This window comes from Ambystoma mexicanum, chromosome 1q (assembly GCF_040938575.1).
Source record: "Ambystoma mexicanum isolate Mex_15411 chromosome 1q, UKY_AmexF1_1, whole genome shotgun sequence".
Classification (NCBI taxonomy): domain Eukaryota; kingdom Metazoa; phylum Chordata; class Amphibia; order Caudata; family Ambystomatidae; genus Ambystoma; species Ambystoma mexicanum.
Window position 1 is genome coordinate 309,089,872 of NC_090922.1, and position 20,230 is coordinate 309,110,101.

General features: G+C 49.7%; 1 protein-coding gene across 1 annotated transcript in view; it reads left to right on the top strand.

Moving 5' to 3' along the window:
- Positions 1–20,230, top strand: part of TRIM28 (tripartite motif containing 28) — a 980,216-nt gene that overhangs the window by 36,806 nt on the left and 923,180 nt on the right. Inside the window, exon 4 of the mRNA XM_069639014.1 lies at positions 3,012–3,147. Coding sequence (XP_069495115.1) covers positions 3,012–3,147 — 136 coding nt within the window. The remainder of the gene's footprint in view (positions 1–3,011; positions 3,148–20,230) is intronic.

Genomic DNA, 20,230 nt, shown 5'->3' on the forward strand with positions numbered 1-20,230 from the left:
GAGTGCAAGGGAGAGGGACAGTGCGATCATGGCAGCAGGCTAAGAGTAGGTGCAGCGTGGCTCTGGGTAAGTGCAAGGAGGTATGGTTGCTGTAGGGGTTACGGTTACAGCCCCTAAGTACGCAGTAGGCCAGGAGACAGTGCAAGGATGACTGGTCTTTGAGGAGCCTGGTACCCAGAGAGACTCGGAGGGTACCAAGTAGCCTGGTATCAAGGAGAAAAGGAAGATCTTGAGCCGCTTTCGGAACTTCATGTGGTCCAGCTCAAGTCTGAGAAGGTCAGGGAGGCCATTCCAGAGGGAGGCGCCTGCAGAGGAGAGAGATCTACCCCCACACTCATTGGAGAGGTATCTGACCCGAGCAAAGGGGTCTAGAAGGAAGGTATTTCAGCAGAGCACGTGGATGTTTTGCCTGCTCGACCCCAGAAAGCCTTGTGAACGATGCAGAGGGTCTTGAACTTGATCTTTGCAGCCACAGGGAGCCAGTAGGGAGAGAGAGAGAGTCTCTGGGTTTGAGGCCAAGGCTAAGTCTTGCTGTCCAGTTCTGGATTAGTTGCAGGGGGAGTGTAGAGTACAGGTAGGCAGATTGAGAAAGAGGTTGTTGCAGTAGTCCAGCCTGGAGAGAACCAGGGCTCTGGAGAGACTGAGCTTCTGGGGAGGGAAGGGGTTGCGGGGGGGCTTGAGTAATAAAAGGTAGAATACCTCTGAGGAGGTTAAGCTGGAAGCAGGTCTTGTTGGCAAGGTCCCCGATGTGATGGGAGAAGGAGAGCATGGGGTCGAAGATGACGCCAAGGTTTTTTGCCTCGCAGGATGGTGAGGGCCCAAGGGAGGCAGCCAGTCCGAGGGGAAAAGCGGGAGCAGGGGACCCAATGAGGAGGATCTCCGTCTTACTGGCATTAAGGTAGAGATCATTGGAGGCCCACCAATCCTGAATACAGTCTGGAATTAGCTAGGGAGGAGAGTGGGCGGAGGGAAGCCTGAAGGAGAGTGGAGTGTCATCTGCATAACACAAAGTTAGAAGAGAAGGTGGAGATCAGGTGGGCCAAATGGGCCAGATAGACATTGAAGAGCCAGGGTGAAAGGATGGAGAGAGAGAGAATTGATCAGGGTGGTGTGATTGAACGTGTCAAAAGCAGAAGTGATTGCAGAAATCATCCGCTGCTGGAGCGAGGGTGGCAATGTTGTGGTTGATGGTTCTGCAAGAGCAGGGGGGGCATTAGTTTGGACGACACTTTCATAGATCTGACTTGTCAAGAAACCTCATCGGGTGTTGGAGGAGTGAGAGGCGGCCAAAGGGGGCCTGAGAGAGGAGAGGTAGAGGAAAGCATGCACAGGATGTCCCGAGTTCTAGTGGTGAAATGAGGCCAGAGCCGTACAGAGGGACTGTGAGGGAACAGGAGAGGTGGAGAGTTCAGTGGGATTGGCCAGCTCCTTGCAGATTGAGTTTGGCTGTGGTAGAGACTGCAGAGATGCAGGCTTGAATATGGACACCCCTGCAGCCCTTAGGTCGAACTTTTCGGCGGCGTTAAGAATTTTTGAGCGGCTGAAATTTGGCCAAATCTCTCATTTAGTCTTTTTTTTTTTTTCTCTGACTTTTTGGATGTTACCATTTCCTCCATCAAGGCCGCTGTGTACTACTTGATAGACACCGGGTTCCTCCTCCATATTTTCGGCCAGGGTGGGCGCAGTCTGGCACCCACTCATTAGGTGGGTGAGGGCTTTGTACTGAAATTTCTCTATAGCTGGTCTCCAACTCATCTATTTCCTGGCTCCCCACCCTCAAGTCTTCCCAAAGATGTGCCCCCAGATGTGCCGTCTAACCTACGTGGCCCAGCCCCACCTTGCCCGCTGACCTTCCCTTTCACTCACCAGCTCGGTCAAGGGGTTAGGCCCTGCTGCTGGTCACTTCTTGCCAGGTGATTGGGCGCTCTCCTTGGTTATTCCAACCTCTCCAGTGGTAGGTACTCCGGTGGTGTGGCGAGGCGGACACACGCCCCTATTCAGTCTCAGGGGGCCCACACCTCACCACTGGTATCCTGTGCCCGCACCAGTCTTGTTTGAGAAGTCAACTGCCTGCTCCAGATGGCACCATGCTTGGGCTCTCACCTGGTCACTGAGCCTAGGGTGCCCCACCTGCTCCAGTGGGTGATGACCTATACCCCGTCTGGGCCTGCTCACTAAGGGGGACCCCCCCAGGCCTCCACCAGGGGATCTGGCATCCCGCTCCTCCTCCTGCGCCTAAACCTCTAGGTGCCGCTCTGCAGGGGTGTCTCCAGCTCTGTCCCTCTCCTTCCCGTGGGGTGCTGTGGCCTCTGCCTCCACTGCTGCATGGCCTTCAACAGTGTCCTCCAAGGCACCACTTTCTCAGGAGCGTCTGTGATCCCCTGCCGGGCCCTCCACACTCAACACCAGCCCAATGGGCCTCCGCTGCCTCATTCGCAGTGACAATCAAGCCTCCAGGCCCACTCAATCCGCTTTCCGGGGGTGGGGGTCACCGCTGTGTGGCCTGTCCACTGCCCAGGGGCACACCCTCAGCGCCACGTCCCGCCTTCTCCCGGGCTTGCGCTGGCCTCCCACGATTCTCCTCCCGCAGTCAGTTGCTCCTTCCTGCCGCCTCCGTAACTGCCACAGCTGTCGGCATGACTGACTCGGCTGCCTGACATTCAGTCCACCCCTAGCCATGCACCCCCTTGTGGCCTCTTAGGATGTTTTGACTAGTATGTTGTGCAGACCTTTTTGTTATTGACTGCAATTTTGTGCTAACCTGTATCTTTCAACAACCTTGCTCACCTCCTAAATGGTTCTTCACCGCATTCTCCACTTGAAGAGTCGGGTGATCTTGAGGGTAGCCCGATTGCCTAATTTTACATACCCTGAAAGTGCCAAAGAAATCCCTCTTAACACTCGAGTGGTGTGTTTTGTTAGTAGGACTGTTATTTGACTGCAAAATATTTCTCATCTAGGATGACCTGTCTGATGTGCTTAAACTGGACTCATTTTCATTTGTGTTGTAGGTGGCGCAAAATCTAAAGATGGTGCAAACACAGTCTTCTGTTCACTCCACAAACAAGAGCCCCTTATGCTTTTTTGTGACACCTGCGACACATTGACCTGCCGTGACTGCCAGTTGCAATCTCACAAGGACCACCAGTAAGAGCATTTAAATGTTTATACCATAACATGTAAATAGTTCAATTGTATTTAGCGGTAAGGTTTCAAGCAGCTGGGAATGTCCAGCACCCTAATTACTGTTCACATTTGTAAATTAAAACTTTTGTAGCTGAGCTGAGTGGAGATTAAAGGCTTCTGGGAATCGATGAGCGGCCAGTCTTCTGTCTGCCTTTTAACATACCATTGATTAAAGATGTAAACTGCTTTCCATGTGAAATCTTGGCCATTTATTTTTGGCGTGTTTTTTCTTTGCCTGAGGTCATTCAGGGCAAGTGTGTAAATAAATTGCTACTTCTTCTTGGGTAGTCAAAATATCCGAGCAAATAACAATCAATGGATTGTATTTGGTTATTTATAACGCGTTTAATACCCAGGGGTTTCTAAGCGTGGACCCGGTGATCGAACCTTTGTTTCTCCACGTCGTCTTGCTTCCAAGACAAGCAGTTGCCCCCGAGCTATCCTCCCGAGACATTGTTCCCCAAGATATATTTCAACTGTCACTGACAGGTATTTGCCTAACTTGCATAGGAACACGGGTTGATAATACATTCATTTTCAACCTCTGGGTATTGGCTACAGGCCGAAGGCCCCGCTATGCCCATTGGTGTACGTGCACATTGGTATTGGAGTGGGGCAAGGGATTCGGGGGCAGGAGTGGCGGGGTCAGGATATGGGAAGGAGCTGCATATATTTTTCTTAATTGAGCCAGCCCACTATTATTTCACAACTTTCAAGCTAACCTCCTAAAACAGCCATATGTATGTAAAATTCATGGAACATGGACCACACAAGCTTGTTGGTGTTTAAAGGAACACTGTTTTTAACCCTGGCAAAGGAGCTGGTTTTCTACTGTGGGTCTTGGACTCTCCCAGCACAAAAAAACTGAAGGTAAGTCTGATTACCCCCCCTTTCCAATGCCCAAAAGTTTGAGACAAACAAATGTATACAAACTTAAAACAAATAGTTTGTTGTTCTGCTATGTAGAACCCAATACACAGAAGAAAAATCAAAAAACAGTTTATTGGATATTGTATATGATTAAAAGAAAGGCACATAGTGCCACAAATACAAAAAACAAATGTTGTAAAGGAATATTCTAAAACCTTTTAAACAGATAAGATATGTTGTACATAACAAATATAATCAAAAGGGTATGCGCAAAACAAGCTGTACATTCATGACTGTTGTTTGCATCAGTAATCCCACACATTGTTAGTATGGGTATTATAGATAGATGTCGACATGTTTCGGCCTTATAACACTTTTAGACACTATCCCTAGGGCCTTGAATTTATTCTTTGTGCCATCTTCAGGACATACTTTCTTCCACACAGGTCATTCAATGACTCTATACCCCACTTGATATTCAACGTGGTGAATTCTACGAAGACATGCAAAACATATAAAATATACTAGACAAGCATTTTAAATTGCATGGGTTCAGATTAGTTTGGCATTTAGGTAGCACAATGCAACAGAAAGGCCAAAACAAAACATGGTCACAACAAAGGACACATTTTCACTCCTGATTCAGTATGGAGGGCAAAGTAAGGTGATCTGTTATAACTTCAGATACATATCACTATTTCTAAACTCAGCAAATGACAAGTCCTTGCTTACTGTAGAATTTAGAGGAGTTATTTCATTTTATTAATTATTTATTCTTTTTACCAAAACACTTCTTCTTATACAGATCAAAACAAGGGGTTCTTGGGTCAGTTCTCACTCGCATGCACTTGTATCTTTCTATGGCTAAATGGTAGCCCATAGCTTCGTGACAGGTAGAACATGCTGCAAGGTTTCAAGTTGTTTACAACATGTTTTACAGGAGAGAAGGGGCTTATCTATAATAGGTGCTCCAAGCATCACTCTGTCTTAATATCACTTATTGCACAGTTCTAAGACATGCCAAAGGAGTGTACGGCTATATAAAGTTTTTATTTGTTACCCAAAAGTTGCATGCATGGGTTCTGAATGATAGAGCAGAAAGGGGAACAAGGGCCAACAAAAGTGTGTTTTGACCTAAAAAAGGAACGAAGGACATATTAAATACCCACTCGCTAGCCTCTGGAAAGGCAACTAACTTACTTGTATGTAGTATTTCTAGGTTGTGCACAGGAAAACGTCCGCTTATTTGAAGGCTGACTGGACACCTTGTGCTTAAGATGAGGAGCTGCAGCGCGGCACGTTCCCAAAAGAGTGGGTAACTTCCATGGTAGAAAAAAGAACAAGATCACTTATTTTATCGGGTGTGCTGCACGATCAAGGCCTGTATGCCCAGGACGATTAAGGCGCAAAAGGGGGACTCGGTTGACCCAACTTACATTTGCACAATGAACTGATTGTCTTCATATACTGTGTATATGAACGGACGCCGTCATTCTCAAAAAGACTTCAGATCAGCAAAGTGGGTGAAGTTCAGAGCAGACAGACCCAGCCTTCTATAAAAATACGAAGACATTAGACATCTGGCCATGTTTCTAAACCCGTATTTAAGGTCTAGCAGAGAAACACTGCAGCTGGTAAATGTAAAAAGCACACCAAGAGGAAACGGTTGTCTCACCCAAAAAGGTTGGGCCAGCCCATGTTAGGCTGCAGAAACTCGAGTGTTGATATTTAGCCAGATCAGGGGCAGAAGCCTCTCCAAACGAAATCGTGAACATACGATCGCCAAGTGTGCATCCAGACTCTAAAAATCAAACCTCTCCCATTGACAAGAGCCTAGTTGTAACGTGCCCGCATTTAGTAAAATAATGCTGTGTGCCCGGGCACCTGACGGGGGAGGGAGGAAAAAGGAAACTCGCCTGATGCTGCCTGTAGCTGCTCTGATGCCGAAAAAGAGGCTGACCAGCCAGCGACCGTGGTGTTTAAAGTTACTGCAAGGTCACATGACATATGGCTGTGAAAACACAGCTTTGAGCGCTTTACGAGAAAGAAAGGCTGCAGGGATACCGTATATCTCTTGGTGAGCGTGTCAAAAATTCTACACGTGTTGATGGCATTAAATGATGAGCGCATTATGCATAGTTTTAATTTGTGTAGACACACAAATGCCGAGTCTCCAGCATATAAGCCAAAGCACCAATTATTAGAGCTGACGAAATTATACCGCATATCAAATAACATAAAATAGTTATATTTATCGGGAAATGTTAGTCCTGTTTTGTCAGCTGCATTGCCTAAAAAGCGGTGTTATAAAAAAATGAAACGAATGAAACAAAACCACCAAGACAAGGAGTGGAGTCCTATTGTGATCACGCGCCGGTGTATTAACCGATTGAGTGTGGTGGAAGCCAGGCACAGTGATCAAGCAAAATAGGAGGCCCCAAATATACACAGGGGACCGTGCAGAAGGTCTCTCTGGTTGGGATTGTCACCCAACAGCTCCTAGCTCAGTTGGTGGCCAACTTGGCAGGGCAAGTGTTACCAAGAATTTTTGTCAAAAAAAGGTTTTTTTGTCAGAGCTGGTTTTTGTCAAAGTTGTTTGGGGGGTGCAGATAGAATCCGGCACATGGATAGGGGATGCTGCGATCACGTAACAGTGGAACCGTCAGCAGCTATAACGGAGTATTCCATTCAACCAATAAATTTAAGCCCCCTTGGGCTGTTTTGAGAGTATAGATCCATCGTTGCTTGCATCGTGCCAATGTTTTGTCTGTTTCCACCTCTTGGGGTGTTTTCAATTATTTCAATTACAAACCAGAACAATTCTGTATACTCGTGGTGTTTTAATTCGTAATGGGCTACAAGTGGTTTATTGTCCACTTTATTTTTTAGAGAAGATCTGTGTTCACAGATACGTTGTCCGATTGGCCTAGTTGTTTTACCAACGTATAGTAAACCACGGGCATTTGATGCCATACACCACCCAGTCAGTCGCACAGTTAGAGAAAGACCGGAGTAGCCACAGTTTGCCGTTTGAGACAATGGAGATAGTTTTAGTCAGGGGTCATACGGAACATGGTCCACATTTAAAGTGGCCAGTCACACGGGGGAGATTCTAAAGGGTGGACTGGAGTATAACAGACTGTTTTTTGGGATGTGTTTACCAACATGTCCCTATAGTTCTGCTGCCCTTTAAAGGCAAATCTCGGACTGGTTAAATTGAATTCAGTAGTTTTGAGGATGTGCCAGTTTTTTCCCCTATCCTTCAGAGATCGTGACTGATGGGGACTATATATTGTAACACATGTAATTTTATCATCTTTACTTTTCCCCTGCGGGTGGAGGCAACTCTCCCGGTTTGCGTGTTGAGCTCGTTTAAAGGCATGGTGGATAATCCGGCTAGGATACCCACGAGCTTTCAAACAACGTTTAAGATCTTTCCCTTCTTTTATGAAATTGGTCATGGACGTGCAGTTACGTCTTATCCTTAAAAATTGACCTACAGGTAAATTATTGCGAAGACCCATGGGATGGAAACTATTGTATTTCAACAATGTGTTTTTATCAGTGGGTTTCCGGTACAAGGTGGTAACAAAGTGTCCATTGGGGCTTTTTTTGATCACGAGATCTAGAAAGGGAATTTGAGAAATGTCTGCAGACATAGTAAATTGGATACATTTATTTTGTTTGTTAAGCCATTCCAGAAACCAATTCAAACTAGCGGTATCACCTCTCTATAGCATAAAAAAGTCTATATACCGAAACCATTGAAACACATTGTTTTTAAAAGGATTGTTTTCATGGTAGATGGAGGACGTCTCATATGAGCCCATGAATACATTTGCTAAATCGGGTGCTAAAGTAGCACCCATGCTGGTGCCATGGGTCTGACGGAAAAAAGAACCATCATATAGGAAAAAGTTTTCGATAAGTGCCAGACGTATGCATTCAAGAATGAAGTTAGTTGGTACTGCCTCCCGAGTGGTTGTCCGTTTTGTTGTGATATGTTTCCATAACTTTCAGACATTCTCTTGATCCAAAAAAGCGCTGATGGACACTTGGTTACCACCTTGTACCAGAAACTCACTGATAAACACATTGTTGAAATACAATAGTTTCCATCCCATGGGTCTTCGCAATAATTTACCTGTAGGTCAATTTTTAAGGATAAGACGTAACTGCACCTCCATGACCGATCTCATCAACGAAGGGAAAGATCTTCAACTTTGTTTGAAAGCTCGTGGGTATCCTAGCCGGATCATCCACCATGCCTTTTAAACGAGCTCAACATGCAAACCGGGAGAGTTGCCTCTACCCGAAGGGGAAAAGTAAAGATGATAAATTACATGTGTTACAACATATAGTCCTATCAGTCACGATCTCTGAATGATAGGGAAAAAAACTGGCACATCCTTAAAACTACTGAATTCAATTTAACCACCCGAGATTTGCTGTTAAAGGGCAGCAGAACTATAGGGAAATGTTGGTACACACATATCCCAAAAACAGTCTGTTATACCCTAGTCCACCCTTTGGAATCTTTCCCGTGTGACTGGCCACTTTAAATGTGGACCATGTTCCATATGCCCCCTGACTAAAAATATCTCTTCTATTGACTTAAACGGCAAACTGTGGCAACTCCGGTCATTCTCCAACTGTGCGACTGACTGGGTGGTGTAGGGCATCAAATGCTCCTTTGGTTTACTATACGTTGGCAAAAAAACTAGGCCAATCGGACAACGTATCTGTGAACACAGATCTTGTCTAAAAACAAGGTGGCCGATAAACCGCTTGTAGCCCATTACGAATTAAAACCGAAGTATACAGAATTGTTCTGATTTGTAATTGAAAGAATTGACAACACCCCAAGAGGTGGAAACAGACAAATAATTGGCACGATGCGAGCAACGATGGATCTATTCTCTAAACAGCCCAACGGGGCTTAAATTTATCAGTTGAATGGAATATTCTGTTATAGCTGTTGACGGTTCCACAGCTACGTGAAAGTGGCATCCCCTATCCATGTGCCGGATTCTATCTGCGCCCCCCCACCCCCCAAACTTTTTGACGAAAACCATCTTTTTGACTTTTTTTTTTTTTTTTTTTTTTACAAACATTCTTGGTAACACACTTGCCCTGCCAAGTTGGCCACCAACTGAGTTAGGAGCTGTTGGGTGACGATCAGAACCAGAGACACCTTCTGCACGGTCCCCTGTGTATATTTGGGGCCTCCTATTTTGCTTGACCACTGTACCTGGCTTCCGCCACACTCAATCGGTTAATACACCGGCGTGTGGTCACAGTAGGACTCCACTCCACCTTGTCTTGGCAGTTTTGTTTCATTCGTTTCATTTTTTATAACGCACCGCTTTTTGTGTCCTGCATCTGATAAAACAGGACCAACACTGCCCGATATATAACTATTTTATGTTATTTGATATGTGGAATAATTTGGTCAGCTCTAATAATTGGTGCTTTGGCTTATATGCTAGAAACTCGGCATTTGTGTGTCTACACATATGAAAACTATGCATAATGCGCTCATTTTTTAATGCCATGAACACGTGTAGAACATTTGACACACGCGCTCACCAAGAGATACATGGTATCCCTGCAGCCTTTCTTTCTCGCAAAATGTTCACAGCTGTGTTTTCACAGCTACATGTCATTTCATGTGTCGTGACCTTGTGGTAACTTTAAACACTGCGGTCGCTGGCTGGTCAGCCTCTTTTTCGGCATCAGCAGCTACAGGCACATCAGGTGAGTTTCCCTTTTCCTCCCTCCCCCGTCAGGTGCCCAAGCACACACCATTATTTTACTAAATGTGGGCGCATTACAACTAGGCTCTTGTCAATGGGAAATGTTTGATTTTGATTTTTGGAGTCTGGATGCACACTTGGCGATTGTATGTTCACTTTTTTTGTTTGGAGAGGCTTCTGCCCCCTGATCTTGCTAAATATCAACACTCTAGTTTCTGCAGCCTAACATGGGCTGGCCCAACCTTTTTCGGTGAGACACCGTTTCCTCTTTGTGTGCTTTTTACATGTACCAACTGCTATATACAGTGTTTTTCTCTGCTAGACCTTAAATACGGGTTTAGAAACATAGCCACATGTCTGTCTTTGTATTTTTATAGAAGGCTGTGTCTCTCTGCTCTGAACTTCACCCACTTTGCTGATCTGAAGTCTTTTTGAGAATTACGGCGCCAGTTCGTATACACAGTATATCAAGACAATCAGTTGATTGTCCAAATGTAAGTTGAGTCAACTGAGTCCCCCTTTTGGGCCTTAATCGTCCTGGGCATACAGGCCTTGATCGTGCAGCACGCCCGATAAAATTAGTGATCTTGTTGTTTTTCTTTTCTCTACCATGGAAGTTACCCAGTCTTTTGGGAACGTGCCGTGCTGTAGCTCCTCAACTTAAGCACAAGATGTCCAGTCAGCCTTCAAATATGCGGGCGTTTTCCTGTGCACAACCTAGAAATAACACAGACAAGTACGTGAATTGCCTTTCCAGAGGAAGCGAGTGGGTATTTAATATGGACTTTGTTGCTTTTTTAGGTCAAAACACACTTTTGTTGGCCCTTCTTCCCCTCTCTGCTCTATCATTCAGAACCCATGTATGCAACTTTGGGTAACAAATAAAAACTTTATATAGCCGTACACTCCTTTGGCATGTCACAGAACTGTGCAATAAGTGTTATTAAGACAGAGTGATGCTTGGAGCACCGACTATAGATGAGCCTCTTCTCTCCTGTAAACCATGTTGTAAAGCACTTGAAACCTTGCAGCATGTTCTACCTGTCACGAAGCTATGGGCTACCATTTAGCCATAGACAGATGCAAGTGCATGCGAGTGAGACCTGACCCAAGAATCCCGTGTTTTGATCATATGATCTGTATAAGATGTGTTTTGGTAAAAAGAATAAATAATTAATAAAAATGAAATAACTCATCCAAGTTCTAGAGTAAGCAAGGACTTGTCATTTGCTGAGTTTAGAAATAGTGATATGTATCTGAAGTTATAACAGATCACCTTACTTTGCCCTCCATACTGAATCATTAGTGGAAATGTGTCCTTTGTTGTGACTATGTTTTGGCCTTTCTGTTGCATTGTGCTACCTAAATGCCAAACTGTCTGTAATCTGAACCCATGCAATTTAAAATGCTTGTCTGATATAATGTATGTTTTGCATGTCTTTGTAGCATTCACCACGTTGAATATCAAATGTGGTATAGAGTCATTGACTGACCTGTGTAGAAGAAAGTATGTCTTGAAGATGACACAAAGAATGAATTCAAGGCACAAGGGATAGTGTCTAAAGTATTATAAGGCCGAAACATGTCGACCTCTATCTAGAATACCCATACTAACTATGTCTGGGATTACTGATGCAAACAAAGTAGTCACAAATGTACAGCTTGTTTTGCGCATACCCTTTTGATTATGTTTATGTACAACATATCTTTTCGAATGGATTGTGTCCTCCCACGTATTCCTCATCTTGTGATAATTCGTTATCTCCAGCTTCGCTGCTTTGGAAAAAAAAATTCTCGGCTGAGGGTGCTGTGATCGAGGTCGTGGCGTCGATTGTCCCTCGACGTACTCCGTACTGTCGACGTCACCGATGGTATGTATAGCTCGAGCCGCGCCCGTTGCTTCAGTTCCGTTTTTCCAATCGCTTCGCTATCGAGAATGGCGCGCTTCTATTTTCTGTGAAGAAAATGTTGTCATCTTTGACACCTTCGACACCCAGAACTGGGTTTAAAAAGTGTGCAGATTGTGGATCTAAGATGTCGATCACCGATCCCCACCGGATTTGTCTCGGTTCCAGTCACCGAACCGACGACTGCGGGTCCTGCCAATCTATGACCGAAAAAGCTCTTTGTGAGAGGAGAGGTAAACTGTCGGCGGGGAGGGAGGCCTCAAAAAAGGTTTTGTCAAAAAGACACAAGAAAGCGACCGATTCTAAGGAATCGGATCGCCATAGGCACTCAGATCTCGATCTAGGAGTAGATCGAGACACTCTTCGTCATCGAAAAAAATGAAAAGGAGACGTAGATCTCCCTCATCTCTTCAGAGTCGACCGAAGAAATTCGTTGTCTGACTAAATCGGATTCTCCCAGTAAGTGGGAAGAATTCCGCAAAAAGATGATGGAGGTTTTCGAGAATGCGGCCCGACCCCCTCTAAAAAGCCATACCCCTAAAGTCGCTCCATTGGACGACAAAGGGAAGTCCAAGGCTACCATGGCTAAGACCGGTAGCGTCGAGGAATCCAAAAAACCTTGAGTCGACGTAAAACCGTCGAAGACTCTTCGAGTCGAGCACCTCTCCAGTGCCATGCAAGAAACACAAGTCGTCAAAGACTTCGACAACTTCGTCGATGCCCTCGACGTCGATAATTTCGACGCCAAATGCGTCATCGACGCCATTATCGAAGTCCTCTTCGAAAACTTCGAAGACACCTTCGAAAACTTTGAGTGATTTGCCAATTCCTTCGAAGCAGATGGAAGAGGAAGAAAGGAGATTCACTTCTTTGCCCACGTCAGACTTTTTCAAATCTATGTCAGCAATCTATGAAGAGTCTGCTTCAGAAGAAGACGAGGTTACTCCTTTGGGAGTTACTTAAGGTACAAAACAAGTTCCTGAGGAACTTATTGACCAGGAATCTAGAATGAGAGACCTGAGTGATACTCTACATTCTGCCAGTGGAGTTGAAACATCCCCAGAATTAGAGTTCGCCAAACCTGATCGTGCATAGCATGCAGATGCTTGGTACAGGGGTCTTATGACCAGGGTAGTTGAATATATGGGTTGGGGTAATACTTCACCCATTTTTGAACAAGATGACACGACGGATATAATCGTCAAGGGACCTCCGAAAGATCCTGTTCTCCCTTTTCACAGGGCCCTTCAAAGGACTGTGGAGAAAAACTGGGAGAAACCAGAAACTATTGCTGCTGCAGATAGCACTTTTCCAAGAAAATAGACCAGCTGGAACGGATCCTGAATATTTGAATAAACATCCGACTTCAGAGTTTAGTCATTCAAGCAGCATCTACTTCAAAACAAACTGCTTATCCAACTATTCCTCCAGATAGAGAGGATAAAAAAATTGATGCCTGGTCAGGCAGTATGGCACATAAGTCGGCAAATGTCACCTGTACCCTAGCCAGGCTTACCCATACCCTGTGGAACTGTATTTCGGTGGCGGTTGATCACAGGCTTCTCAAGGGGGCAAAAGAAACTTCCCTCGTGGAGCACGAGGAAGAGGTGCAAAATCAGCCTCAGGAGTGGCATCTGTACCCTCGGCCACTCCTGCAGCCGCCTCCAAATCCCTCTGAGGCCTTGTTACACGAAACACCAGTGGGAGGCAGGATCTCTCAACATCTAAAGGAATGGCGGGGCATTACCTCAGATGCTTGGGCACTGGAAACAGTAGCCCAAGGTTACTGTCTCCCCTTTCTAAAAAAGGCCTCAGAATCATCCACCAGGAGCCAACTCCGCCAAAATTCCGGATCTGCTCCGGTTGCAGGAAGTTTTAACCTTGCTAGAGAAAGATGCCATAGAACTGGGACCTGTAGCGGAGAGTACAGGGGTTGGTATTCCCCATATTTTCTCATCCCAAAAAGGACTGAGGACTGAGACCCATCTTGGACTTGAGAAACAACAAGTTCCTCAGGAAGGACAAGTTCAAGATGGTGACTCTTTCTCAGATCCTTCACGCTCTCCAACTCCAAGATTGGTTGGTATCATTGGACCTTCAGGATGCTTACTTTCATGTGCCAATCCATCCAAAGCACAGAAAGCACCTGAGGTTCGCGATTGGCAATTCTCATTCTCCAGCATGGGGTCTGGCATGGATTCACATGCTCATGAATATTCCCCGTCGTCAGGCTGGGAATCCTCGGTAAAGAAAAAACCAGTATCAGTTTCGTTTCTGATCTGTCTTTCGTAGTAATAACCAATCACTGGTCTCTGCGTCATACTGACCACAGCCAATCACTGCCCTCTACCTAAGCACCGCCTCTGGCAGCCATCTTCAGATTTTTACCGCACGTTCATGTGTTGGGATCCTCGTGCTATTGCTCTCGAGCGTTAGTGCTATTTTTCGCGCTTTTTCACAAAAAACTTCAATTCTTTCGGTCAAAAGAGCCTCAAGCTCCACCGATCCTACATCCGATCAACGGGGACCTGTGTCGGATTCGTCTGTGCCCCTCAAGGGTGAAGATTTCGTCGAGCTACACTTCGGAGGACTCCAGAAGCTTCTCAGGCCCGGTCTCAGAGATGGCCCAGGAGAAGGGAAGCTCGACGCCCGGAAAGCTGTTCAGGGTCTGCCCTGGATGCCAGCTGCAGAACGTCTTTAAGGAAGACGAACACTCTTTCTGCCTTTACTGCCTTCATGAGGACAAAACGCACGTGGAGAAGGACTGTGCGTTTTGCGGCAACATGTCGGAACGGACCATGAAGGACCGTCATCAACGTCTCGCCAACTGGCTGGAGGGTAAGAGCCCGTCTGGCGAGAAGAAGAAGAAATCCGAGCGGTCTTCTAAGACCTTTGAGGGCGCCCCGGCGACGGGGGCCCAACATAAGGCCAAGCACCGCGAGTCCGCTGGCACCGGGAGCGCCGAACGGTCGGGCTCTACGGGCGCCAGGCAGGGCGCACCCTCCCCGGCACCATCAACCACGAGCCAACGCTCTGGGTCGGGTAAGAGGAAGGCCGAGCACCCAGCGAAGCTCCTGGAGAGGCCCCGGTCGAGCTCTAAGGCAGAGGAGGAGCGTGGCAGTGCCCCCTCCCTCAAGGATAAGGCGGTGAGCGCACCTAAGGTGGTGAAGGCCTTGATCCATCCGACCAAGCCCTCTATCGAAACGGTCGCGGCGGCCCTGGCTCAGCCTGTGGAGGCTGCGCCAGTGGTGGCGACCTCAGGGCCCAGAATCTCCCTGCCTCCTCGGAGGGAGTCTTCTTTTGTGCCCATCGATAGGACCCCCGTGAAACCCTCCGTGGGGAAGAAGAAGGGGGGGCAGGGCGTCGTCGTAGATTCGGCCTCAACCTCAGAAGAGGAGCTGATCGAGGTCTTAAGCCACGGCCTAGGCGTGGAACAAGGCCAGCCCGTCGGAATGGACCCCGACGCGGGTGACGACGACGACATCGTCGAGGATACCGACGGGGCCCCTGCTCGCCCGTCGGATTCCCCTCTGCCAGCGCCGCGAGACAACTCGGCGGCCATTTTGTTGGCCATACAGTCCTTATGCACCGAGATAAGGACGAGGCTACCGTTACCGACGGAGGAACCTCTCCCGTCGGGGGATCCAGAACCGGGACCTTCTGGTGTTCCCCCTACCAAGAAAAGAAGGATCCATCCTCCACCTCCTTTTCAACCGTCGCGCCCCGTCCAGCCCTCCTCCCCGTCCACCCGAGGGGATGATACGGGGACTGACACGGCAGCGACGGGTACGGACGACGAGGCATACGACGAGGATTTTCCGTCGTCGCCCCCCACCAGGGCTTCTCCGCCCGACGAGATCGGATCTTTCCACTCCATGATCTCCAGGGCTTCCGAGCTTTTCCAACTCTGCCCTGAGGAGAAGAAAAAGGAAGGCTTCCTTTATCAGCGGCGCGAGGCCAAGAGGAAGACGGTCCTCGCAGTGCCTCTGTTGGACGACATTTGGGATGAGGGCCTTTCCCTCCTCAAGAACCCTTCCACTACGCCAGCTAGAAGAGACCGGTACGAGAAAAAGTACCGGGTCCCGGACACGGCCCCCCTATGCCTCCGGGCGCAGCCTACCCCGGACTCCGTCGTCTCCGCGGCAGCCAGGAAGAAAGCGGGGGGGGGGTGCGGCCTCCACATCGACTTCCCCGCCGGACGGCGAGGGAAAGAAATTGGATGCTATGGGACGTAGAGTCATCTCGTCGGCAGCGACGACGATTAAAGCGGCCAACGCCTTGGCTATCGTGGCCCGCTACGACAGGGAGCTCTGGTACAAGATAGCTCCCCTGCTGGATTTTCTGCCAGACGACAAGAGGGCGGAGGCCCTTGAGATCCTCCAGGAAGGTGAAGTGGCTTCTGACCACGCCATCACCGTGGCGACGGACATCGCCGACACTGGGTTCCGCCAGCTGGGCAACGGCGTTTGCCTTCGACGTCGTGGATGGCTCAAAGCTACGGACTTTCGGCAGGACGTCCAGACCAGAGTCCTGGACATGCCCTTCGACGGGAACAACCTGTTTGGGAAGACAGTGGACGATTCCCTTCAGGCCATCAAGGCGGATACTGAGACGGCCCGGGCCCTTGGAGTCCTGCAGCAACGACGGACGCCCTTTCGGAGCGGGGGAGGCAAGGGCGCCTCCAAAGGTTCCGGCGGCGGTTTCGCTTCCTACCGTCAAGCGGCCCGCTCGTCGTCGCAAGAGGCCTACAGAGGACGAGGCAAGTCTGGCGGACCCCGCCGTCGTCGCCAAGGAGGTCAAGGCGGCAAAGCCTCGTCCAAGCAGGATTGAACCGGCCGTGGGGTCGGGCCCCCACCGAAGCACCCCGGTGGGAGGCCGGCTGGCGGGCTTCGTCAGCGTGTGGGAGTCCATCTCCACCGACCGTTGGGTGCTGGACGCCCTGGCCCGGGGCCACGCGCTCGAGTTTCAAAGAAGGTGCCCGCGCGTCCCCCCCGTGGCCAGGAAAGAACTTCACGTCCCTCAACTTCTCCTGGAGGTAAAGGCGATGCTCAGAAAGGGCGCCATCGAACTCGTCCCAAAGAGGCTTCGGGGCTCCGGAGTCTACTCGCGATACTTCCTCGTGAAGAAGACGACGGGAGGATGGCGCCCCATCCTGGACCTGCGACGGCTGAACAAGTTCATCAAGGCGCAGAAGTTCCGGATGGTCACCCTCCAGCACGTCCTGGGTCAACTGGAGGAAGGAGACTTCCTATCGTCGTTGGATTTGGAGGATGCCTACTTCCACATTCCCATCCTAAAGGGGCACCGAAAATTCCTCAGGTTCGTGGTCCAAGGGCGTCATTACCAGTTCAAAGCCCTTCCCTTCGGACTACGGTCGGCACCCAGGGTATTCACCAAGTGCCTCGCACCGGTGGCGGCGCAGCTGCGCCGCGAGGGGATTCACGTCTACCCCTACCTGGACGACTGGCTCATCCGCGCCAAGACGAGGGAGCTCGCCGTGGTCCACACGGCAAGGACCGTCCAACTCCTCACGGACCTGGGATTCTCCGTGAACTACGTCAAATCCCACCTGGTGCCCGCGCAAGTCGCACTGTTTCTGGGAGCGAGGCTCGACACAGTGTCCCTTCTGGCCTCCCCGTCGGAGGAGAGGACCAGGACCATCTTGGGCAAGGTGCAACGGATGTTGGTGGCCGACGCGGCCAAAGTGAGGTCCATCAAGTCCCTCCTCGGGATGATGTCTTCCTGCATCTACCTCATTCCCATGTGCAGGCTCCGGATGCGCCCGTTGCAAGAATTCCTGGATGCGCGCTGGATCCAGACGACGGGCAGCTTCGAGGAAAGGATCAAGCTCGACGAGAGTTTCCGACGAGCGATACGGTGGTGGGGCACCCGCGCGCATCTGACGGCGGGCATGGACTTCCAGACCCCAGCCCACCAGGAGACTGTGACCACGGATGCCTCCCTGGAAGGGTGGGGAGCGCACACCGAAAATCTGCACGCAAGGGGACTCTGGCTCCCGACGGAGAAGTCCCTACATATCAACGTCCTGGAGCTCCGTGCAGTGTTTTGGGCCCTCAGGTCCTTCCTTCCGTCCCTCAAGGGCAAGGTGGTGAGGATCTTCACCGACAACACCACCACCATGTTTTACATCAGGAAACAGGGCGGAACCAGGTCCCCAGCGCTGTCCAAGGAGGCGCAGGACCTGTGGCATTGGGCCCAAGCCCAAGGGATTTTTCTGGTGCCATTTCATCTGGCAGGGATAAAAAACACCATCGCCGACTCACTCAGCAGGGAGCTGCGCTCGTGCCACGAGTGGGAACTACGGCAGGATCTGGTGGACCGCCTCTTCCGACGGTGGGGCACACCCCAGATCGACCTGTTCGCGACGGCGACGAACACCAAGTGCCGGAGGTTCGCCAGCAGGTTTCCCCAGACGAGGAGCATGGGCGATGCTTTCTCGTTCCCCTGGGAGGGCCTGTTCCTCTACGCGTTCCCTCCCTTGCCTCTGCTAATCCGGCTCGTCAACCAGCTCAAGAGGTCACGGTGCAGGATGATCCTCGTCGCACCTGCGTGGCCGAGGCAGATATGGTTCCCGGACCTTCTGGACTTGTCAGCGTCCCCGCCGATCAAGCTGCCGGCGGACGCGGATCTACTCTCCAGGGAAGGAGGCGCCATCCTCCACCACGACCCGAAGTCGCTGAACTTGCAGGCCTGGCTCCTGCAGCACTAGAGTTTGGAGGATACGACATACCGGCCGATTGCAGAGAGGTTCTTGCAAAGGCCAGGGCGTCCTCGACTCTTAAATGCTACGGACACAAATGGAAGAGGTTCTCTGTCTGGTGCCACGCACAGAAGATTAACCCTCTACGGATTACGGCTCCCCAAGTACTGCCGTACCTGCTGACGCTGGCCAAAGCTGGTCTGGCACATGCGTCCATCAAGATTCATCTTGCTGCGATCTCCCGATACACCAGAACCACGGGCCGGACGTCCTTGTGGTCTCATCGTCTGGTGAAAGAATTCATGAAGGGACTGTTCAGATCGTTCCCGCCGGTGAAGGCTCCGGCCCCGGCGTGGGAGCTCAACGTGGTGCTGACCAAGCTCATGGGATCTCCGTTCGAGCCTCTGCACTCGGCCCCGTTGAAGTTTCTATCGTGGAAAACAGCTTTTCTTGTGGCCATCACCTCCGCACGACGAGTGGGAGAGATCCAGGCCCTTTCCTGCAAGGCCCCGTACTTGACTTTCCACGACACGAGGGTAGTGCTCAGGACGCACCCCTCCTTCATGCCCAAGGTACCGTCGGACTTCCATCTCAACGAACCCTTGGTGTTACCTGTGTTCTTCCCGTCGCCTTCGTCGCCGGCTGAGAGGACTTTGCACTCGCTGGATGTAGCTAGAGCGCTGAAGTTCTACGTGGACCGCACGAAGGGTTTTCGGAAGACGTCACAACTCTTTGTGAACTTTGGACCTGTCAATCAGGGGAAGGCTCTCTCGAAGGCTTCCATCTCCAGATGGCTCTCCGGCTGTATCATGTGCTGTCACCGGTTGGCAAACCGACCGCTGCCTGGCCGTCCGAGAGCCCATTCCACCAGAGCGATCGCAGCTACCACGGCGTTCCTATCTGGTGTGCCCCTGCTGGACATATGCAGGGCTGCTACGTGGAGGTCGACGCACACCTTCACGAAGTTCTACTGCGTCGACCAGGATTCCAGGGAGGAGTCCAGGGTCGGCCAAGCAGTGCTGCGCAACCTGTTCGCCTGAGGTGAGCCTGGTGAGGAGGTAAGATGCTTAATGTTGAGTTGATGGGATGCTTAATGTTGAGCCTTTGCCACCTCCCATGGTTGTGCATGTGTGTACTGCTATGTATTCTTTATTCATGAGCATGTGAATCCATGCCAGACCCCATGCTGGAGAAGGAACAAGTTACTTACCTGTAACTGTTGTTCTCCAGCATGGGTCTGGCATGGATTCACATGCGAACCCTCCCGCCTACCCCTCTGCGGCTCTTCACTTGGTCATACTGCCACTTCACGTGCTTCCAAATCTGAAGATGGCTGCCAGAGGCGGTGCTTAGGTAGAGGGCAGTCATTGGCTGTGGTCAGTATGACGCAGAGACCAGTGATTGGTTATTACTACGAAAGACAGATCAGAAACGAAACTGATACTGGTTTTTTCTTTACCGAGGATTCCCAGCCTGACGACGGGGAATATTCATGAGCATGTGAATCCATGCCAGACCCATGCTGGAGAACAACAGTTACAGGTAAGTAACTTGTTCCTTATCAGTTTCGAGTTCTGCCATTCGGGTTGACCTCCGCCCCGAGGGTCTTCACCAAACTGTTGGCGGTTGTGGCAGCAAGTCTCAGAGGAGGTATTCACATATATCCCTTCCTGGACGACTGGTTGATCAGAGCATCTTCTCCAGAACAAGCTCAGGAACATCTTTCGATCACCTGCCACTTCCTCCACAAATTGGGCTTCTCCCTCAATTTCACAAAGTCCCACATGATA